The 24,877-nt window shown below is 41.1% G+C and overlaps 2 protein-coding genes and 1 pseudogene across 2 annotated transcripts; 2 read left to right on the top strand and 1 right to left on the bottom strand.

Moving 5' to 3' along the window:
• The first annotated feature begins 3,650 nt into the window (after positions 1 to 3,650).
• Positions 3,651 to 5,016, top strand: LOC149830654 (UPF0481 protein At3g47200-like). Its single transcript, XM_090015512.1, has 2 exons — positions 3,651 to 4,542; positions 4,667 to 5,016. The coding sequence occupies exons 1-2, from the start codon at positions 3,651 to 3,653 to the stop codon at positions 5,014 to 5,016; spliced, it is 1,242 nt and encodes a 413-aa protein (XP_089871638.1).
• An 11,739-nt stretch (positions 5,017 to 16,755) lies between these two features.
• On the top strand, positions 16,756 to 18,105 carry LOC149830653 (UPF0481 protein At3g47200-like). Its single transcript, XM_090015510.1, has one exon. It carries the CDS (start codon positions 16,756 to 16,758, stop codon positions 18,103 to 18,105), a length of 1,350 nt encoding a protein of 449 aa, XP_089871636.1.
• Positions 18,106 to 19,077: 972 nt separating this feature from the next.
• LOC149830652 (proteasome subunit beta type-2-A pseudogene) lies at positions 19,078 to 23,478 on the bottom strand (annotated as a pseudogene).
• Positions 23,479 to 24,877: the final 1,399 nt, after the last annotated feature.

The raw sequence follows: 24,877 nt of genomic DNA, 5'->3' as shown, positions 1-24,877 counted from the left end.
CGACCCCCAGCCTTTCCGCCAGTGAGACGACCCCCTGCTTGAAAAAAAAAGAGGCAGGGGGTCGCCCCCCAGCCGAAAAAAAGGGGCAGGGGGCGACCCCCAGGGGGTCGCCCCACATGCCGAAAAAAAAGGGGCAAGGGGCGATCTTCTGCCGGAAAAAAAAAATAAACGACAAAAAAAAGGGGCAGGGGGGCGACCCCCTGCCAGAATAAAACAATGAGGCAAGGGGGTTGCCCCCCTGCCGGAAAACAGAAAATGCGGCAGGGGGGCGCCCCCCCTGCCGGAAAACAAAAAATGCGGCAGGGGGGCACCCCCCTTGCCGAAAAATAAAAAATGCGGCAGGGGGGTCGCCCCCCTGCCAGAAAACACAACACGCGGCAGGGGGTCGCCCCCCTGCCGAAAAACAGAACATGCGACAGGGGGTTGCCCCCCTGTCAGAAAATACTAACGAGGCAGGGGGGCCGACCCCCTGCCGAAAAACAAAAAATGCGGCAGGGGGGTCGCCCCCCTGCTGGAAAACACAACACGCGGCAGGGGGTCGGCCCCCCTACCAGAAAATACTAACGAGGCAGGGCGGCCGACCCCCTGCCGAAAAAACTAAAAGGGGCATCCGCCACTTTTATCGGAAAAACCTGGGAGACGCCGGTCGGGGGGCGGCGGACCGGGGGCAACGGGCAAGGCGGCAGGCCGGGGAGCGACGGGCGGTGGGGGCCGGGGAGACTCCGACAGGCAAGATATGGGGCGACAGAAGGGAGAGGGCGGCCGACAGGAACAGCGGAACAGAAAAGAGAAAGAGGGCTCTGATTAGGGATTTACGCATGATTTAGCGACGGCCTAAATCCGTCACAAAGCCGTCGTAAATTAATATAACTATGTAGCGACAAAAATATTCCGTCGCTAAATCCGTTGCTCAATAGCGATGACACACTTTCCCTCGCCAAATCCGTCGCTAAAATACGCGGTTATTACGGCCAAACATTCTGTCGCTAAGCCGTCATTAATTTGCGACGGATTGTGCGATGAAAGCTATTCCGTCGATATTTTCGTAAATATTACGGTTCTTAGCGACGGATTTGTTTCTCTCATTAATCCATCGCTAATCCCCTATTTTCTTGTAGTGAAAATCTCTTAATTGACACAAGTTTAGCGCCAACAAAGAGATTTTTATTGGCACAAGTTTAGCATCAATAAAGATAATGTTTACTGGCACGATAATTTTGCGGCAGTAAAGACTATACTGATAGGACCTATTATGAAGCACTTTGACCTATCAACCGCCTCAGTAAATCCTTTTATTGTTGCTTTCCCTTTCTTTATTGGTGTTATTTTTGCCCCAGTAAAGGTGAAATTTTTTGTAGTATACACCATAAACTGTATACATATTTTTACCTATAGGAGCTCATTCGAGCTAAGCCAAAATTTCTGTGTTTCTTTAAGCTAAATATTGAGCTGCTCATGGCTCAACTTGCAAATTATACAAATCGATCACAAGCAAATTCATAATGAGCTCAATCGAGCCTAGTCACAGATTGCTCAGTTTGCTTACCAGCCCTACCTATAGCTTTCTTCGTTGACAAAATAACTCATTAGAATTATATAATTTCTCTCTCTCTCTCAATATATATATATATATATATATATATATATATATATATATATATATATATATATATATATATATATATATATATATATATATATATATATATATATATATATGCTTTACCTAACATTATTTGTGTTTAACATTAGATTGATTCAACCTCATAAAAATAACTAAAACACTCTTAAAAAAAAATTTAAAAGTAAAGTTACTTTTTGATGTCATAAAGAAAACTTTGATAGCTTTATAAAGTAATGTTTTTGAAAAAAGTGTTTAATTTTTCAATTTCTTCCTAATTCAAAAGACTTATAATGCTAAAAAAAAAGTAACCATGTATTTTAAAATTTTTTATTTTTTTAAAAGTATTTTAGTTATTTTTACAAGGTTGAATTACTAATGTTAAACCCAAATAGTTTAATTTTAATATATATATATATATATTCGACTTTATTTATAAGTATATCCTGACAAGGCATCTTGTCCGGAAAGGAGATGGAGAAGTCAACCTTAGGGATTGAGCTCCTTGATTGACATTTCCCATTGCGTGACAAAACTTGTTAGCTATGTCATAGTGACAAGCAAGTATACCATTATTATTGGCCTCGTAATAGTTATTGTCAAAACATCATTGTCATAGTCCCTATCATTATCATTCTTATTACAGGTTGCTTTCTAGTCTTTTTTTTTTTTTTTGGGTAATTTATTGATACATACCCACCTTTTGCCTGAAATTCAATGTCAGGTTCCAACCTTTTGTAAAATTCCTATTATGATCCTAGGTTTTCCTAAGAATGGTCAAATAATGACCTTGAGCTAACCTCTCTCACGCACAACCATAAGAAATGTTTTATCGTATTTTAATATTTCTATTTTACCCTTATTCATTAAAAATACATAATTACCCTTCTTGCGAACTCACGTCCACCTACCTTTAAATGTTACTTACGAATAACCAAAATGGATCAGCTAAAATAGGCCTTATCCATATATTTTCAGTTTTGGATAGAATATCTCCATATTTGGGATCATATCCAAGATAAATACATTCAACTAAAGTACTTAAATATATTTAATTCAAGTTATCTTGTTGGGAATTGAGAATAAAGTAGAAAGATAGTTTTGACATTTTACAATATTCTTGTTGGGAATTGAGAATAAAGTAGAAAGGTAGTTTTGACATTTTACAATATTTACAGTTTTCATAGGTGAGGGTAAAGCTAAGTTAAAGTGCTGATATTTTTCTCTCAAAAGATATAAATAAAAGTAGGTTAAAGTAGGATTGTCAGCAAAATACAAGTCTGCATCAGGAATTTCAGAAAAAACTGGTACCTGACATGAAAGTTCAAGTAAAATGTGAGGTTGTATTCGGAAATATGTTTTTTTTTAGTCTAACATCAACCGTGACATTGCGATGCAAGTGTCTGTCATTTTGCTTGTAACATATAGTTTCTCCTTTTTCTTTTTGCTTGACATTGTAGCAACATTTGTATCATTATCTTTATAATTATTCTGTACTGTAGAAGTCAGAATGCAGCCTGGTATATAAATCAACCAGCTGCACGGGATACAATCATCCTAACACGGATCCCATAATTTGAAATAGGATGGGATCCATCATACATTTAATCCTATCCTTCCAATCACGGATCCCATCATTTCAAATGTATGATGAAATCTATCCTATTTCAAATGATGGGATCCGTGTTTGGATGGATAGGATTAAATTTATGATGGATCCCATCCAATTTCAAATCCTAGCCATCCATCCATTGATTGGATGGCTAGGATTGAATGTAACATCCTAACACATAAAAGCAATATATATATATATATATATATATATATATATATATATATATATATATATATATATATATATATATTGCGTGTGTGTGTTTTGGAGTTTGGCCATCTTACAAGCAGAGTAATATTTTCTTCCAGCCGATCTACTTTATTGAACCTGTGTATTCCCCACAAACTTATAGGTATCATTAATTACCTGGTTTCTTGTGAGCAGGTGGCGATAGCCTTCACTGTACAGGGGGGGATGGAAGAGAATGGGAGTGATTCCTGGGTGGTGGACATTGGAAGCAGATACGCTGGATACGTTGCTTCGACTGCCCGCAGGAAGATGGCGAGGACGACGATCTACAAGTGGCCGCATGACCTTGTCAATATGTCAAAGCTCAACGAAAAACGCAGCCCTCAGATGGCGTCTTTCGGCCCCTACCACCACGGGAAAGAACACCTGCTTCCCATGGAGCACCACAAGGAAAGAGCTCTCTATAGGATCTTGTCTAGGACACAAGTTCCACTCTATCGCTTCGTCAAATCACTGAGGCGAGTACAACAACAGCTCGTGAGTAGCTACGACGAACTCGATCCCGAATTGTCATCTGATTCTTTCTTAAAGATGATGCTTCTTGATGGGTGCTTCATGCTTGAGCTCCTACGCTTTAATCCCAAAGATTCATATACGGCTGACCCCATCTTCAGCAAACATGGGATATGTTACGCATTTCAGGTGTTGACGCATGACATGCTGATGCTTGAAAACCAAATCCCTATCCTTGTTCTGAAAAAGCTGATGGATGCAGAAAAAAGGAAGGTGGTTAAAGACAATGGTTATCTCCACAGGTTGATCATCGATTTTTTTTCTTTAGAAGCATCCCCACCAGACGGTCTGGGTTTACATGTTCTGGATGTCTACAGGAAGTGCTTGATCCAAAGTAGACGCCATTCTGGAGATGGTTCTGAATATGAAGGTGCTTATTCTCCATGCCTAAGGAGGCTTTGTAAGCGCATTAAGTGTCTGTTGACTAAAAGCATCCTCTTCGTGCTGGGTGCATGTATTGGGCCGGTTAGGAATCCTCACTATATTCGATCAGCAAAGAGGATTCACGAAGCAGGAGTCACCTTTATGAAGAGCCGCAGTGGGAGTGGGTTAGATGTAAAGTTTGAAGATGGAGTCCTTACTCTTCCTTTCATTGGGATACACGACCATACAGCAGCAATCTACATGAACTTGATGGCGTTAATTCGAGCGCATGCACCCGAAAGCAGGGTGCGAAGTGACATCCTATGTGGCCTTCATGGACGACCTCATAGACACCGCCGAGGACGTGAGTCTCCTCAGCTCTAAAGGCATCGTGAAGAACGAACTTGGGAGCGATGACGATGCTGCCAAACTCTTCAACAAGTTGGGTGATGGTATCGTATACGACTCATCAGAGATCCGGCAGCGGTTGATGACCTACACCGCCTCCAGTTTGCATGGATGGCTTGCAAATCTGCGGCAAACCTACTTCAACAATCCATGGTCCATCTTTTCACTCATTGGAGCTCTTTTTTTGCTACTTCTGACCCTCATTCAAGCCCTGTATGCCTTATTGGCCTACTACAAACCCGGGTGACCGTCCCCTTATCCAACTCAAACAGTGTAAGAATGCCTTGAGGTCCCATGTTTTAGAGGAAGCGGATCAGGTCATGCTGAACATGAGCGTTTTTGCTCATGCTGACATCATGGCCGTCCGATTTGCATTTGTAAAAGCTCAAAAGTCAACAAAACCACGTGGCATTCATCCAAAATGCAAACAGACGGCCACGATGTCCCCATGAGCAAAAACGCTCATGTTCAGCATGACCTGATCTGCGCCCTGTTTTAGATGCTTTTGCATCATATGTGCGTATGTGTAATCCTCGCTCGTCGTTCTTGTAGTAAAATTCCCACATTTGACAATATTTCCCAGTGGTAGGGACTCTCCTATGGAAAAAGATTCGCCTCTTCTCTATCTTTCTCTCATGACGATTTTGATGCTGAATACAAGCTGTCCGGGTTCGATCGGCTCATTCACAGCAAGGGATTGCTCAGGCTCAGCTCGTTTGGCTTGCGCGGCCGGTCTGAACCGAGCTTGAGCTCTACGGGTACTAACCAGATGAGCTGGGTCTCAACTGGCTCATTTAAATAAAAAATGATAATAAATAACGTTCTCTAGTTATTTAAAAATACCTCAATCCTTTTTCTTGCACGCAAACTCATCAAACTAGCTACTTGAGCTACCATATTTTTTTTTTTATATAAAGAAGCATACATAAATGCAATATAATATAGACTCAACCAAATGAGCATAAACGGACCGAGCAAAGACGAACATGCAACGTCCCTATTATTTATTGATGCAAATACAAATCTATCTTGATGAATGAACGTGGAGAGGGTGGTGTGTGTTCTCCCCCAAAGACAAATTGGCCTCGCAACTCTTGAAGCAAAAAATTCATGATGATAAAGAAGATCACAACGGTTAAACTTCAAACCTTAAGAAAAAATATTAAAACATTTTTTTATGAAAACCAGTGAGTCAATTCAAACTTTCTTTTCTAGGTTCTCCACTATTGTAAATAAGATGACTTTCACTACAAGAAAATACGTTGTTAGCGACAGACGTTAGCGACGGAATCTTTCCGTCCCTACTTAGAGACGGATTAACGAGCGATAAAAATCCGTCGCTATAATTAATGAAGCTTACGAAAATAGCGACAGAATATAGTCCGTCGCCCAGTCCCTCACTAAGTAGCGACGGATGTTGCGACATATTGTTCTGTCGTTACGGTCGCACCATTTACCGACGAAATTAGCGACGGAATCTAGTCCATCGCTAAGTAGCGACGGACGTGGTGACGGAATATCGTCCGTCGCTATTTTCGTAAATTTGATTTATGTTGGCTTAGCGACGGATTCATTCCGTCGCTACGCCGTCACTAACTTTCGAATAACCCTAATCCCAGGCAGCTTTTCCTTTTCTTCTTTCGCTGCTCCAGCCGTTCGCCGGTCGCACCGTTCGCCGGCCCCACCGCCCGAAGAAAGGTAAAGGACGCCCCCCCCCCCCCCTCCCCCCGCATTTTCCGGCAGGGAGTTGACCCGCTACCGAAAACGTAGGGGGTTAACCCCCGTTTTCACGCAGGGGGTTAACCCCCATTTTCACGCAGGGGGTTAACCCCCTCCCGGTTCACGCAGGGGGTTAACCCCCTGCGTTTCCGGCAGAGGGCTAACCCCCTGCGTTTTCCAACAGAGGGCTAACCCCCTGCGTTTTCCGACAGGGGGTCGACTCACTGACGGAAAGGCTGGGGGTCGACCCCCTGCCCGAACAGGGGGTCAGTTAACTCGTTACGTTCCGTAAGGGGGTCGGCCCCCTGCCGGAACAGCAGGGGAGTCGACCCCTTGCCAGAACAAATTTTTTTTTCGTGGTGACTTCATTTTAAAACAGTGTTTTTTTGTGCAGATTTTTCAACGGAACCAGCTCGTGCTCAGCCACCTGTGGTAAGTAAGTGTCAAAAACAATGCAAATCGGGTAAATACCCGTGGTGAGTAAGTGATGCAATTGTATCACATGTTATTTAATTTATTAGATGTAACACTTTATTGTTCACACACTCACTTAGTTATTGATATTTAGGGTTGCTTCATTGGAGTTCGAAGATCATGCTGAGCATGATTTTAATGTATGAATATTGAAGTGTTCTTATTTTTGGAGTACGGAGTCAATGCTAGGCATTGTAGTAGTTAATGCGATATTGAAGTGTGTTTGCTGCAGGTATATGTTTGTCATTTGTTTGATATGAATGATTACGATGTATTGCAATGTTTGATGTAATTGTATCCATGCTTGCATGTAACTTTCAATTTGATTATGACTTTCATGTGAAATTGTATAATGAAAGCATGTTTCATTTCAAAGTCTTCTGGGATTCTATCCATTCCTGCTCTAGGAGTGTAGCCGTCTCCAAGGCTTCCTCAAGAGTCGAGGGAGCACGCATGATCACTCTCAGACGCAGTGCTAACTTCAAACCGTGAGCGAACTTCATCGCCCGTTCCTTCTCGGTCACGTATACATGCGGACAGAAGCGCTCTAGGCTTCTGAACTTCGTGATGTAGTCCGCCAAAGTAGAGTTCCCCTGCTGAAGGTCGAGGAACTTCTGCATCTTCCGACTGCGCTCGTGGGTCGGGAAGTAGGCCGCGTAGAAAACCTCCACGAACTGCTCCCACGCAACGGCTCCGCCTGCAAACCTGACATCCAAGGTGGTCGCCCACCACCTTTCAGCATCCTTCCGGAGCCGATATGTGCCAAAATCCACCTTCCGGTCATCACTGACCTGCAACACATGAAAGATCCGCTCGATCTCTCGTATCTAGTCCTCAGCTGCCTCAGGAGAAGACTTCCCATCGAACGACGGAGGGTTCATAGCCATAAACTGCTTGTAGGGTACGGTTGTCGCTACTGACACTGGTGAAGGAGTAGGAACATGAGTCTCTCATCCCTGAGAGGCTTGCATGTTCTCCCCCATGGCATGCATGGCCTCAGCTTGCCTGCCTACAACCTCAGCCAGGTTGTTCAAGGTGTTCATGATGTTGTTGCAGCGTTCACGCCAAGCCATCTTAACAACAAGGAGACTCGTATAAGCAAAGAGTAGATACCAAAACAAGATTTCATTATACGATCAAAGATGCATACACATATTTAGTACAAGCCAAAATTACCCTCTATAACAGGGTTACAAGATATACTCCTCCATAACAACCGCAGACACTGACTCAGTGTCCTAACAAAACATTTATATCAGTGTAACCGCTCTCACTTCCTACTAGTGTAGAGGTCGCGGTAGCTGTTCCGGTTCCCGCACCGTCTTTGCTTCGAACGAGGAGGAGAAGAAGGTGTGCATTTGAGTAAACCTGACGAAGTATGCAACCTTCCCACTGGGTCAGCTGCCAGGTCCTCCAATCTACGCTAGCACTTAGCCTCAATATGCCCTTTAAGGCCACAACAAGGGCAATGACACCATTCACGTGGACAAATCTGTCCCTCATGACAGACTTTACATCTCGCACACGAAGGTGCCGGAGGTGCCATCATCTGAACACCTCGTGCCAAATGCTTCACAGCATGACCTAAGGATCTAACGCCTTGACCTAGGTTGCGTAGTGCTTCTAGGATCATTTCATACCTTGGGTCTGACGACATCTATCAAACCACATTTCGAAGCATGCATATGTAACTAAGTAGTACATGAAACAACAATAATCAACAGAATTAACTGCCAAACATACTTACAGTGCGATGAACGATGCACGCAGAAGTCTTGGACCACACTTAAAGCTGCTCTGATACCAATCTCTGTGACTCCCCAAATCCCGACCTTGTAAAAACCTTTGGTTTTTGAGCAAAAATTTTTTTTGTAAGAGTTTAAAACAGATAGCAGAAGTGCAAAGGGGTAAGCAAAGGCCGCAAGTCTGAGCGGGCCAGAATAAAAGATACAAACCACATGTCCATTCCAAATACATATAATATCAGAGTTTTACAAAATGAGACTGAAAACACCCATACAACGAGTCTCTCCCAAAATGAGAGGAAAACTCCCCTCAAAACCCCAAAACAAGACAAGGACCAAGATCTGCAGCTAAGTGTGGGTCTCAAGTCTCCAACCGTACACCGTCGCACCACCACTGCGCCTACTTATCACCTGTACCCCATAAAACGGGGTCAGAACTCTTGCGAGTTGGTGAAGAACAACAACATTGTATATCCATTTTATCAAGAAAAGGCACATATCATGCAACAAGTAAAGTGACAGATATATGTGCAAGTGTCAGGTAAGTGCTCGTGCTAGAAGACTGTAAAACTACAAGTAAGTAGCAGTGCAACAACAGAAACAGAGCAGCAACTAACCAATAAAGTACAACAGTTAAATAGCAGTACAAGCAGTGCTAAAGTAAGCAAGTAACCAACTACTGTACGTCAGTCTGTTTGGTTAGTCTTTATGTTCTTCTTTTTAACCTCCTTCGGGTACGCGAAGGAAAGACCCTCGAGTTCTGTGAGACATGCACCCGGCGTCTGTTATTAAATTTCTAGTGTGGTAACCGGGGATGCTACAGAACGAGAAAAACCACCTACGGGCGACACGCAACTAGGAGAAACCTTTCGCAGGAGCAAAGGATTGCAATCTGTACTACTGCAGTAGCAAAGGTCCCTGTAGAGGGCAACCTTGACCTCCCTAACTCCGAGTGACTGGAGGTCAGAGGGCACATCGGCTCCTCAAAAGAACAGGTCGTAGTAACGACACGTCACTCAGGGCTGTACCATTCACCCTCTCCCTGGGTGACCAAATTTGTGAATGGGGCGCGGCAGGATTATCTTATTTAGGCTCATTCTTCAAGTCATACCTCACTTCGAGGTAGTTGTGCCTCGTGGTCCCTGCGGGGTACTTAAACGAGGACTTAGCCTGCCCATTCACGTGCTCAGCCTCACACGGCCACAACGAGCACATCGCCTGTGAAGACGATATTATAACATTTTCATTTTATGCCTAGGGTGACACAAGATGTGAGTACACTCTCACAAACCCGGGCCACTGCCCGAAGACTCCAACCGAGTCCCAAACCTCAACAGGTCGAAAGTGTCATACCCTACAGTGCTTTTAGTTCTTTCCAGGTGTATGTCACATCGAGTACAACACACGCCTTTGGTGCATCGTATATCCATTAATATACGAATATGAGCCAAAACAAGAAGTACTCGACGAATCTGAACGGGTGACATACGTGTCATGATGTGCCACGTGCATAAACCACACATTATCACGATTTGGAACACATATTCATAAAGGCACAATTCTGAGCAATAACAGGCTGAAAATATATATATATCGACATGTTCGTACGACAATCAGTGTCCAACGCTTTAAGCACGGATCTCCCAAATACACATATTTCCGCTGTCCTACGTCGGCTTCAACACTTAGCGAAACCATTCGCTTAGGGAAGACCGTAGTGTCGACATTTATGAGTGTCGAGGATGACTCTTAAAGTAACTCCATGCGTATGGGGATTACGTCAATACATCCGTGATGTGCCACCGCACTAGCAAAACTCAAAAAGGTCAAAACGATGGTTTTCTGCTGAAAACGTCAAAAAACCCAATACTTGGGAATCGTAATAAGGTACATGGGCAGCGTACCGCTGGCCTCACTATACCCCTTTCAACACTCACCACGATGTGGCAGCGAAGGCTAAGGTGGTCATTCTGGACCACTGACGGGACGTGCAAGGGTAAAATGGCACAACGTGTGCCAAAATGCCAAAAAGGCTAACCGTAGCCCACCAGGCCCTATAGGCAGTTCCGAACCATGCACCGTTGGTGCCAAGTGTACTAAACGGGCTGTTTGGACATCATACATGTGCCGCAAGGATTCCATTAGTGACTCTCCATCGGTTTTGCCTTCATGCACGCATTTTCGTGCTTTGAATTGGCGGCGAGGTGGAAATCACATAAGTAGGTGGTCTAGGCATGTCATACCAGACTCATAGGGCTGCGACAGCCACCAAAATGAGCTTCCCTAAGCTCTACAACGAGGCTACCGAGTGGGTGCAGCAGGACATGTAACCACCTAGTGGTTGGCTAAGCCTTGCGGGCGCGCTTAGCACCCGCCGCCACTGTAAGGCTCCAACCGGGGTCGTTTGGGCAGCCTGGTCTGCTGGACCAGACCTGGCCCCACCTTGGTCTGACCTATGTGTCAGACCCCAGGCTGCTAAGGCAGCAGCCCGCAATGGGCTGCGAGCAGCCTGCACCATTGGGTGCGGCTAAGGTGCCGTAGGAAGGCAAACTGGCCAGCGACCAGCTGGTCTGGTCCACGTTGGACCAGACCCTGTCGGGTCTAGGAGGAGACCTCCTTGGCCAAGGGATAGCCAGCAGCAAGGATGCAGCCTGCTGGCTGCCAGGGCATGTCCCAGCAAAAGGGTGCTCCGGGTGTAAAGCACACCCGGTTACCCAAAACCGTGGGCGTCCCGTGTGGCGCCCCTTCCCCACGTGATTGGGGAAGACCCAACGGGTGGGTCCAAACCCCAAGGTGGGTCAGACCACCCTGCCTTACCCAACACTGCAGAGGTTGCAGTGGGACACGGCGAGTCCCAACCATCTTTTCCCTTATATATATATATATATATATATATATATATATATATATATATATATATATATATATATATATATATAGCCCAAAAATGGCCTGAAAGATGACCCGATTCGGGGTCCGTCTGCACCGAATCAGCGAAGATTCTTAACACGAAACTCGTAGATCCATGTCTCAGCTTCGTACAGAGTCCAAGATCATCCTGATCGGGCCAGCAATCTGGGAAGTGGCGCCGAGTTACCAGACAGTGTCTGGAACTTCGGGGACCACTATCGGAGACCCGTCAGACCGCAAAAAGGTTACTTTTTGGAAATTTTATAAAATGAATCAGGAAAAATAGTCAACACCAAAGCCGTAGCTAATGGTCTGACCTTTCTGAAAAGCCATAGAGTGGAAAATTACGGTGATTGGTCCGAGAGATACCACCGGATTGTCAGACAGTGTTCAGGACTTCCTGTACACTGACAGAAATTTCTGAACGTCTGCTAAAATGAGGCTTTTTAGCGAGGGTTGCAGACCGAACCAGCGAAAACTGTAAACACGAAGGTTGAAGAACGTCGTCTCGCCTTTCTGAAAAGTCCAAGATCGCTTCATTTGGACCAGTATCGAGTGCGATACGGTCTTTTTAGCAGAGGGGACTCCGGAGCTCCTGAACTCCGAAAACGCCTAAGGACAGTTCCATTGCGTAGAACGTCCGGTGTGTGTGTGTTTACCACAGCGATATGTCGATCCCTCTAAAACACACCCACACTCATACAAGTTTCATGACTTAGAAGAAAAAGAAAAACCCAGACCTACCTTAACAATTTTTTTACATGCATTTTTCAAAAAGAAATGGAATGCAAAATGGAAGCTCTTCACCTTCGGGGTTTTCCGGCGAGTGAACGGAGATGGATTCCGGTTGGAGTGTTGGTGCTCTCACTTGCACTCTCTCTCAACCACACACACACACCTCTCTCTCTCACTCTTAGAGAAAAAAGGAAAAAAATCGGATGGGAGAGGAGAAGAGAAATGGTTTTCTCTCTCCTCACCCCCCTCTTATAGACCCTTCATTGAAATGGAGGGCTGGGATTAGAGAGGTGGAGATGGAGGGCTCTCCCCTTTCACGCCCCCCCCCCCCCCCCCCCCTCTTTCTCCCAAGGTTTTCTAGTCTAGGCTAGGTCCAAGGGGGTTTGACCCCTTCAATAATGGACCTAGCTCAAGGGTGTACAACCCTTGAGCCTAGCTCCCAACCACTTTCCCTAAATTAGGGAGAGTAGGTCTCCCTAGACCACCCTTTTTGACCCAAATGTCAAACCTTTTTGAAATTAAATTTTTATATTTTATTTTTTTGAATTGATGGGCTGGAGCTACCCCCTAAGGGGCGTCCAGCCTATGGGGGCTAAGCCACCCACTTCTATGATTTCCAAAAACCAACCCCTTTTGAAAATTTTCCTCCTTTTCAAAAATACCTATTTAATACCATTTTTTTGTATTATATTTTTATTTTTTTGAAAAGTAGCATGGGCTGAGCTCATGCTCACGTGGGCCCCATGCTAACTACCTTTCCTAAATGTCCAAAACCAACCTCCTTTCAAAACTTTTCGAAAAACCTCTTTTAGGTTTTATGAAATTTACAATTTACTTTAAGTAAAAACCCTAATTACTTATTATTTAAATGGATATATTTAATTTAATTCAAATGTTCTATTTTTAATTTATTTTTCATGTAGGAAGGCCTAAATAATAATAACATATATTTAAATTTCCAATTTCGATAATTTTGGGCCTCGATCCGACCCATATTTATCAATATACCCTTTTTGTGTCAATTCTATGAAATAACGAGATATATTTCTCGTTTTGGTCCCAAATTTGGGGTGAAACTAATTTAGTATAATATAAATATACTCTAGGAATATCAAGGCTACATTCATCTTGATTAGCCTTGAATCACCTCGTAAAGCGAATTTACGCGATTCAGAACTTCAGAAAACAAAGTACACCAAATTTATGAGCAATTCTCACCTAGAACACGAAATTTTCAACACTAAAGCATAATTCATATTAAATTTTCCTAGAAATGCAATGGATCTTACAAGCGGATCCTGGTTGAGCTTGGCTTTGATGTTTGTTGCTAGCTGTCAGTAGTTTCTTTTTCTTTAGCTTTTGTTTTTGTATTTTTTAGTTTTGTTTTCTATTTTGTTGGGTTCATGAGTTCAACATTTTGTTGATCTTCATGAGTGATAATGTTGATCTTCTTTTGGCTAGCTTATATATCCTTAATTTATCGACAATTTAATTACTATTAAAATATGCACAAAAATAGTAAAATTCGAGACACTAAATTAATTTCATTAGTTGCATCTTGATTGATTGGACCTCATAAAAATAACTAAAATACTTTTAAAATAATGATATTTTTTAAAATGCAAAATTACTTTTTAATGTCATAAAGAAAACTTTAATAGCTTTATAAAGTAATGTTTTTGAAAAAAGTGTTTGATTTTCTAATTTCTCCTTAGTTCAAAAGACTTATAATGCTAAAAAAAAAGTAACCATGTAATTTAAGAATTATTATTTTTTTAAAATATTTTAGTCATTTTCGTACGGACAAATCCACTAATGTTAAACCCAAATAGTTTAATTTTAAATTAACCCATATATATGTCCACTTTATTAATAAGCATATCCTAATAAGGCAACGTGTCCTGGAAGGAGATGGAAAAGCCAACCTTAGGGATTGAGGTCCTTGACTGGCATTTCCGATTGCGTGACAAAACTTGTTAGCTATGTCATAATGACGCCATTTAGGATCCGTTTGAAGGGGGACACGACCCATACACGTGCTACCATTAATAGTGTTTAATAGCTTATATTAATATTTTCATAAAATTATAATTTTATATATTAAAATATCAAAAGATTAAAGTTCAATTGATTAAAAATTTAAAAATGGGTGCCCTTATGACTTATTGTTCAAAAAACTCGGGAACTCACGTATAGGACTCAGTCACGAGTCGGGTCCTACCATATCCTTGTAACATAGGCAACTCGACAAAGCAAATATAATATTATTATTAACCTCGTAATAGTTATTGTCAACATCATTGACATAGTTCTTGTCATTATTATTATCATTCTGGTTTCTAGTCTTTTTTGGGTAATCTATCGATACATATCCACCTTTCGCCTGAAATTCAATGTCAAGGCCAAACTTTTTTAAAATTCCTATTATGATCCTAGGTTTTACTGACAATGGTCATAATGACCTTGAGCTAACCTCCCTCACAAACAACTTTTAATATTTCTATTTTACCCTTATTCATTAAAAATACATAATTACCCTTCTTGCATGTTATGAACTCACGTCCACCTACCCTTAAACGTTACTTACGAATAACCAAAATGGATCAGCCAAAACAGACCTTATCCATATTTTCAGTTTTAGATATCATATATCCATATTTGGGATGATATCCAAGATAAATACATTCAACTAAAGTACTTAAATATATTTAATTCACGTTATCATGTTGAGAATTGAGAATAAAGTAGAAAGGTAGTTTTGACATTTTACAATATTTACAGTTTTCATAGGTGAGGGTAAAGCTAAGTTAAAAGTGCTGATATTTTTCTCTCAAAAGATATAAATAAAGATAGGTTAAAGTAGGATTGTCAGCAAAACACAAGACTGTATCAGGAATTTCAGAAAAACTGATACCTGACATGAAAGTTCAAGTAAAATGTGTGTCTGTATCCTGAAATATCGTTTTTTTTTCTCTGACATCAACCGTGACCTTGCGAAGCGTCGGTCATTTTCCTTGTAACATATAGTTTCTCCTTTTTCTTTTTGGTTGACATTGTATCAACATTTGTATCATTATCTTTATAATTATTCTGTACTGTAGAAGTCAGAATGCAGCCTGGTATATAAATCAACCAGCTGCACGGGATACAATCATTCGAACACGGATCCCATCATTTGAAATAGGATGGGATCCCATCCAATCACGGATCCCATCATTTTCATTGATCGGATGTCTAAGATTAAATGTATGATGAAATCTATCCTAATTCAAATGATGGGATCCGTGTTTGGATGGATAGGATTAAATGTATCATGGATCCCATCCTATTTCAAATCCTAGCCATCCAGCCATTGATTGGATGGCTAGGATTGAATGTAACATCCTAACACAGAAAAGCAACATATATATAGGAGTGTCTGGAAGCCTATTTCAAATAGGAGTGTTTGGCAGCCTGGTCGAGATCTTCCTCTGACCTTCTTGGGAGCAGCAAACACCTTGGTATTTTAGCGCCAGTAAAGCTCGGATTTGTAGTGTGACCAGCAGACAATGCCCGAACCATCTCCCTTGCAATCCATCCTAGGTTTGGCTTTCTGATTTTCCGCCATACCAGCAGATTGAATGCCAGCCCTGTAGGTTGTATTGACCCAATCGGACCTCAAAGATGGGTTCGGCATGGTCCAATTGCCAGGGATTGGCTCCTGGATTGTGTTCAATTGACAAAAGAACACGATTTTAGGAGGTCTTTCCTATGGTTTCTCAAGTTTCTATTTTGTAGTTGTAGATTTTCCTTTCATGCTCTGTTGATTTTCTCTCATAATTTTTCTGTTTTTTATGGTGTGTTGATATATCAGCTAGAGCTAAAAGGGCCGGTTAGATGAGACCGCATCTATGTTCTAGACAAAACCCGATTGTCTTATAATAATCCAAGTAGTCAGCTATTATCTAGAAAATTAATCACCAAATTTTTTCTCTTATGTACATCAAACACCAATAAAAAACTTGCCCATGGAGAAATACATTTAGGAAAAAATTCTCTGTAAAAGAAGTTTTCCTCTTTTATAATTTTGGTTCTCTGAAATGAAAACGGGGACTGATGTAAATTATATAAGTACATTCAAAGTTGAGGGGATTGTTTCAATTGCGCTACTTGGTTGAGGGATGTCATTGTTACAAATAATTGTGATCTCCTCTACTCTTACGAGCCAATTTGTGTTTGTCTTTTGCCATCCACAATATCTTTTCAACTTAATTTACCTCCATCTGCATGCTGCCTGCAGACTTCCACGTGCATCTTTTAACTGGTTCTTTGCATGTGCAGACATGACCTAGAGAAATAGGGGAAGAGAGATGGAGGTCATACTATAATTTCATTTATTGTCAAAAGGAAAGGTGGGTAGAAGAATGGAGGAGGAGAGACCTTCCTGGTTTGTCGAATTCGAAAGCAGATACAATGGATACAATCCTTCAAGAGATCTGGTGAACATGGCGAGGAAGTCTATCTACAAATGGCCCTATGACCTTGTCAATATGTCTCGCCTCAGTAGCAACCAGACACGAATACCTCAGATGGCATCTTTCGGCCCCTATCACCATGGGAAACCCCACCTGCAGCGCATGGAGCAGCACAAGGAAAGAGCACTCTACAGAATCCTCACAAAGGCCCAAGTTCCACTGTCTCGCTTTGTCGATTACCTGAAGCAAGTAGAACAAGAGCTCAAGGAGAGCTACGATGAGCTCGACCCAAATTTGTCATCCGAAACTTTCTTGAAAATGATGCTCCTTGACGGGTGCTTCATGCTTGAGCTGCTGCGCTTTAGACCCACTGTTTCAGATGGTTCCAGGTCTGCTGACCCCATCTTCAGTGAGCATGGGAAGTTTTACAAGTTTCCTGTGTTAGGTACAGACATGCTGATGCTAGAAAACCAAATCCCTCTCTTAGTCCTAAAGAGGTTGTGTGAAGCAGAGATTGGAACAGAGATCAACAACGATGATTATCTCAACCGGTTGATTCTCAAATATGATGAATTCAACTTATGTCCCAACGAAAGCATGCCGGATGGTCTTGGTTTAAATGTTCTAGACATATACAGGAAATTCGTGATACGAAGAACTTCACAACAGGGACACCGATCTGGTGATGGTTCAGATCAAAGCATCCTGAGCTGGGAAGAAAACTCCCAAATTACACCAATTCAGCAAGCAGGGCACATGCGCTCCGCAAAGAGGCTTCATGAAGCAGGAATCACCTTCAGGAGGAGTATTGGTGGTAGTATGTTAGATGTAGAATTCAATAATGGAGTGTTGGCCCTTCCTTTCATTGATATAGACGATAGTACAGCAACAGTCTACATGAACATGATGGCCTTCGAGCACATGCACCCACAGTCAAAGAGTGAAGTGACGTCCTATGTGGCCTTCATGGATGATCTCATAGACACTGCTGAGGACGTGAGCCTGCTCAGCTCAAAAGGGATCGTGCGGAACCATCTTGGGAGCGATGAAGCTGCTGCCATGCTCTTTAACAAGTTGACCGGTGGTATTACATATGGTGTGAACGATCACACAGATAAGATCCGGGGCCCGTTGATGGACTACACCGCCTCCGGTTGGAATGCATGGCGTGCAAATCTGATACATACATACTTCAACAACCCATGGTCCTTTCTGTCGCAACTGGCTGCCATTCTTTTGCTAGTTCTAACCATTATTCAAGCAGTGTATGCCATGTTAGCCTATCACACTCATCACTGATCATCCCCTTATCCAACTCAGACCGTGTAATAATTCTTTGAAGTCCTATTATTTGGTGCTCTTGGGATCACATCTGCCAATTGTGTTTTGTGTGTGTCATTGCTCAAAAATCTGCAATAACAAAGCATTTTTTCACTATTATAGAGGTGAAGGGCATTCCAGGCAACACTCCCATCAAGCAATTGAGAAATGGTCATCTACACCAGGAGTCATACGTAATCTCTTCTAGAGATTTGCAGAATCACCTGTTTATTGTATAATCAACAGTCAATATCCCTCAGCTACCTCCGCAACATCTTAAAGCCCTTCCCAGCACCCTTCTCCCACACAACGTCCAAAAGAGTTTGATCCAAATCACTAAATCTCAGCTAAAATCCACAATAGACGGGCGAGAGTCCAATATAACATGCTGGGGCACCTGTGCCACTCCTCTCAAAATCATTTCGAATCAAGGTTATACCATAATAAAAATCAATCAAGGAGTCGTTGCTGAGGATTGGCCATCTCATGTAATGGAGAGATGAACGATTCATCATGGAAATGAAGATGGTTAAGCATCTAGGCGCATTTCATATAGTTCAACTACTTCATTCCCAAGAGAAAACACGAGGGCGGTCCATGTTTTCCGTAAAAAGAAGTCCATAATTCTGAACAAGACCCACCAGAAGCTACCATGATCATCATCCAAATGATGAATGGCTTGTTATCGTAGCCCCAAAAAGGGAGAGGCAAAAAGGCACAAAAAGGACGACAAATTACCATGAAATTCATTTAAGAGTAAAAATGTGCACCAATCTCTACCCATCCACAACACAACAAATTGTTCATTTTCCACTATCACCAACCACAAAATTACTGTCCTACAACGCTGTTGAATTTAACAGCAGAATAACGAAAATGAGGTATAATTTCCTACTGGGAAGTGTGACATGAAACTGAAAGCAAGAAAAACATGTCGTAGAAGAGATCAAGTTAAGCAGCAGGAACACCAGCATCTTTGATGGTCTCACGCCAGGCATACTCCCTCGCTCCGTCTTTGTCCACGATCTTGATAACAAAATTTGGTGGAGCAACAACCAGTCTCGACCTGATCTCCATTATGCACTTGTCTATGAGGCCAACAGCTTCCTCCACAGACATGTCATTGTGATAGTGCCTATCCATCATTGACAGACAGAAATAGGAGCCATAGCCAAATGCACCTTTCTGGATCTTGTGGAGAGTAGCAATATAGTCGATATAATAGAGAGATGGACCAGTTTCTTTGTCATAACCGGCAAGAAGAATGTTTACCAAGTATGGATTCTATGAAAAAAAAAGACCAAGTCAACAGAGTGGCTAATGAAAATGCAATTATTTACAATGATAATTGAAAGATGAAACAGAAATAGGACCCTACATAATCCGAATGCTCTGAACAATTCCAACTTCTACAGTAATAACAGGAATTGCATGCAAAGTGTTACAAATCAACAGGTAAACATTGTACAGATGGTGTAGAAAGTAGAACTAAGCTTTATACATGTAAAAAACAAATAACTCAAATGATCTCTCAAGGATAACTCTTTTTATTCCTTTTTCAGTGAAGGGCTTTTCTCTGCCATTGAGTTGCAGAATGTTCAACAAAACATGTTATTACAACTGCAGAGATAAAATCAGCTTTGGATCCAACAAAAACTAATGCAATCCAAAACATACACACAAAGAATAGGTCGACACTTACGAAAATTGTTCAGTAAAACTATTTGAAGTGACATAAATAATTAAACTAGCTCATGTCACATAAACCATAGGCAAAGTTCCAGAGAGAGAGAGAGAGATTTCTTGCAAGGTGGTAAAGTGGGATTACCATGTACAGATGCAAAGTCTGATACAAGCTGATAGAAATACACAAATTAGGCTGATTTAGTTATAAGCTGCCATAATACCCAGTGCAACCACCTTGACTTGAATGATGCTAGATTATCCGAGCTTGCAAGACAAGTAAACTTCCTGGTCTCATCTCAATTTTTTCTCATCTAAAAAGAGAAAAGTAACCTTCCTGGATCTCGCCCAAACTTTAGGCCTATTTAGAGCAGGACATTTGTGATTCATTAATTGAAGTAGATATATTTAGTTAAGACTGTATCCAATCAGATGAACTTTGTCCAAGTTCATGGGTTACATCAAGCCTTCTAGATTAAAATTCTCCTAGTTAATGTCTAAATTATAAGTAAAGACTTAGAGATGATTTAAAAAAAGTATAAAGTTCCATCGGACTAAGTTAAGGGGTACGCTAACATAATCCCAATTCAAATCAAATATGGGTTTTGAATTCAACTCAACCAATTCAATTTGTTTAGGTTCTAATCAAGGTCTAAGAAATTTTATAGAACTATTCATATACATTTAGCAGGCAGAAGTCATGATTCCAAATTTGCTTCAAGTCTTAACATTTCCCTTGGGATCCCGATCCAAATGTGACATCATAAATCTCAAACTAAATCAGGCCCAATGAACACATCCTCACTTCAGTTCATCAGAACTACTTCTATCTCAGTTTACACAGTAGTGAAAAGAAACCTACAACCCCACAATCTGTTTTAGTTTGCTTCATTATCCTATTGTAAAAGCACTCAAAACTGAGACTGTTTTCATACTCAAAGATGTGAGCCAATAAAAATCACAAATTAATTCAATTAAAATGGGTTATAATGTAAAATATCCTATGGATCAACATCTAGATAGACCTAATAGCATCTTGAGAGATCCTTAAATAGTCAGTTTGAAGAAAAAGTTGCTTTTTATTGTTTCATTCAACAAATTTATTTCCAAAATGTAGGTCGGGTGGGCTCCTATACATCAGATTCTGATTGAAATAACCATACAACTGCTCCTTTATGTCCAACTTTTATCTTCAAGAGAAGTTGCGATGAAGTGACCACCAACATGACAAGGGATACAAGTTCCATAAGAGCCTTTTCAGTTCCTTTCTTTTCAAAGTAGATTGATATTCGCCACCATGAAAAGCAAATGATGCTTTCCAAAAGAATAGTAATATATGCAAATTTAGCAGCAAGGAATTAATTTCTCGACTGTATTCTGCACAAGATGTCCAGGCTCTCTCTCTCTCTCTCTCATATGCCTCAAGTATTATCAATGTGGGCTTCTAGAATTTGTGTTGGTGATTGAGACCATTTCTGTCGAAGAGAAGCATCCACGTATAGAGCTGGATGTTTCATTTGGACAAAATCCCCTCCACCCCACACACACACACACAAAAAAAAAGAAAAATACCCTCATCTTTTTTTCAAAGCAAATACCTACTCTTGTCTTATCAATATATTAGTAGTGACAACTTTCTCTTTTTCATAGACAGATGGAGGAGATAGAAGTACTTTTCAACCTACAGTTAAGGCCTTTAGGTGCAAAAAGCTATGTCACACGAACACTTCACTTAGCATGTGTATCCCGTATTGACACAACACGACACTTGGACACTTCACTGACATGATATGACACTTTATTGACATAGTCAAACCAGTTTCACACAGTCAATATTGTGTCATTAACTTCATATATTTTCTTTTATGATCTTATTTTACTTATTTTATATTCACTTGAGTTTCTTATTTTAAAATGTCAACTACGTTACATTTCAATTTCATCTTAGTTTCATTATTTGATGTTCCTAGTTGCAGTGATTTAAAATTGTTGTTTTATTGTGTGTACGGCTGTGACCCATGTTCCAATATGAAAATTAGTGTATTGTACTAGGTGTATTTGCATCCGTGTTGTTAAAAACGCACCTCAAGGCACAAAGGTCCTTGCCTTGAGGCGAGGCACTAGCACTCCCTAGTGCTTGCAATGTGACAACACCCTCACCTACACTGTGCAGCAGTAAGTGCCACTAATCATACCAGTCACATTTTCTGCAAATTTTGCTATGTACAGTTTGCATGTAGTACCTAAGACATCTGAAAATCTTAAAATTTGTGGGTGAGAATCAACCAATTGATGCGGAAAAGATGAATATATGCATTATTTGTATGTCTCTAGGTTCCCATGGAATTGATTAAAGGACCGTCTTGGTATTTCATCAAACCAGATTGGGGTATTTTCTATTTTTTGGTATGCCAAAGATTGAGCCTAACATTTTTTTCGTTTCTCTTTGACAGCTCTCAGTGGCTCACCCACTGCTTCTCCTGCTCCAGTTGATGCACCACCAAGCTCAGTCTCGACTCCAACTAGCTCACCAACAAGCAGTCCTAGCCCATCAGGTAACATACAAAGATTTCAAAAGAGTATTTGACCTTTAGATAGTGCAAATAACACCCAAGGATTATAGATCCAAAACATCCACAACCTGTGTGGACCCTGATCCATGTTTAACTTTCTGGAACCCTACATGGTTCAGGGTTCAGATTTGGTGGGATCCAATGCGGAGCCTTTTCTGATCTAAACCAGACCATGTTTGGTGTTTGAAAATGAGTTCAGATAAAGTAGTTCAATGGCGAAAGCATTTGATGGATTGGATCCGAATTCCAAGGATCTCTTTTGCACAGAGCTTATGCTAAGATGGAGGTAAACAAACACTGAATCTCAGCTTTATTCGGAAACAGGGATCTGAGATTCAGATTTAATTTAGTTGAAAGAGCAGAGATTTTCACTATTTTAAAAAAGGGGGATTACAAAGTTAGATGATGACTTTTTTCTCACAGAAAACCCTAAAACTGCACAGAACGCCCAAACTCTCAAAAAGAAGTTAAATTAACAAGAAAACCTTAAAAGAGTATTTATAGGACATTTTTACAAAAGAATCGGGTCTACCACGGAAAACTTTCAAAATTTGCCTCAATATGGTTTCTTCAATAGATATGTGTCAGAGGTTATAACATGGAATTCAAGGCACATCTCAACAACTTACAAGTCCACCAAGCCATATGCAACTTGTTTAATGGGTATACCACAGTAAGCTGCAACACTAATTATCAAAGAAATTAAGGACCCACAAAGGCTCCCACTCAAGTGATAGCAGTGACTCCCGAATGCCATCAAGTTGATAAGATGTCATGAGTTCGAATCCCATGGACGTGTTTCTTTTATTGTGAACTCAAAGCTGGGTGTAGAGGGACTTGGAGTTTTATGCCAATGAACTCGTGGTTTTCTCCTCGGTTATCAAAATAGAAAGCTATCAAAGAAAGGCATTAAAAACTTTCAACAGTATATAAAAGTGATTTTTCCCCCACATGTATGCATATATTTTCTCTGATATCATGAATCACATGATACTGCAGGAAACAGTACCAAATCCACACCTGGAGCCGCCCCTGCACCATCAACTAATGGCAACTCCATGAACTCGGGGCCTTCTCTCATGGCCCTCACTGCCATCTTCCTCGTTTCATGTGCTGCTTTTGGTTCCTTCTAAGTTGGGTTTGATTTGATTGCTTGTGCATAGTTATTTTTTTTCCCATGGAGTTCATTGTATTCTTTTTTTATTTTTATTTTTCCTTTGGTTCTTTCATGGTCCTATGTGACCTTTGTGATTGTGGGGGATCATTTGTATTAGTCTTGCCAATAAGATGATTCATGATGCTTGGTTAACTCTCTCTCTCTCTCTCTGTGAATGTGGCCTATGTTGATCTTAACCATTCAATTGAAGCATCTGAATGGCTAGAGATCAGTTCACATCTAGGTGAAAATGTGGACAAACCTTAACTGTTGATCAGACGGCTAAGATTGAATGTTGGATGAAACCCATCCTGTGTCAAATGATGGGATCTGTACTCGTTAATACTGGTGGATGGGGCTACTTAGCAAGCAGCTCATGATATGGCTCAGTAATAAGCTCATCCAAAAGCTTGTATTCAACTCAACATTAGTACTTACATCTAATGAGCCCAGCTTGAACCTTGAAAAAAATTACATGCATACCAGTACTACAAATGGAACAGTTTAGTTTTATTTTTCAAACTCAACAGTGGGGGAATGAATTTCGCTTGGAATTCATCTTCTTAACAAAAGTATGCTGAGGTCCACAGTCAAAGTATCGGTGATATGGTGAAAATACGATTTTATTATGATATTATACCGTCACATTTTAATAATTTAATATTTTATATAGTTGTATTTCTATATATTTTTTGCATTTTTTATCATATATGCACAAATGCAATTAAATTTTTTTTTTTATATATTTACACGGAAAAACCACCCCTATGATCAAAGATCTAGCCGCACTGGCTTTGCCTGCCATACTTATTGTCGCTGTTCTGGGAGGCTAAAACTTAGTGCGCTTACCCCTTGCACCCGTGGGAGTCATCAGGGTTCGGCCTGCGCTACGGAAAGAAATTTACCTCAATCCCGAAACCGAACAAAAAAACTGGGTCCGTAAGTGAGACGGATCAGGTCCTGTGGCGTACGATTGGCCTTTATCATATGCCAATCCTGACCGTTGATACCGATGTTTGGATTGTCCCACACAGTTCTCGGCCTTCAAAAATTTCAACAAGCCCACTAACTGAGTGGACACGGCATCATTTGATATATGATCAGGCAAATCATATGGCATATGACCTCATCATATGTGATACATTTTTTTGTGAGATTAATTTACGTGTCAATATGTTGAAAAGGAGCTTGTTTTAAGATTCTGCCCGGTTTTCAACCTGACGCTACTCATTGAAGATTGGCAATTGGGATTATGCTGACGATTTCAGAAAGATGCTGTAGATGAAAGACATAATCACCAGAACAACAAGGAACCAATTGAGCTAGAGTTGAGGTTCGG

Source organism: Nuphar pumila, chromosome 8, assembly GCF_984573655.1.
Source record: "Nuphar pumila chromosome 8, dmNupPumi1.hap1.1, whole genome shotgun sequence".
Lineage (NCBI taxonomy): Eukaryota > Viridiplantae > Streptophyta > Magnoliopsida > Nymphaeales > Nymphaeaceae > Nuphar > Nuphar pumila.
Note: the sequence above shows the minus strand (reverse complement) of the source record. Positions and strands in the feature narration are given on the sequence as shown.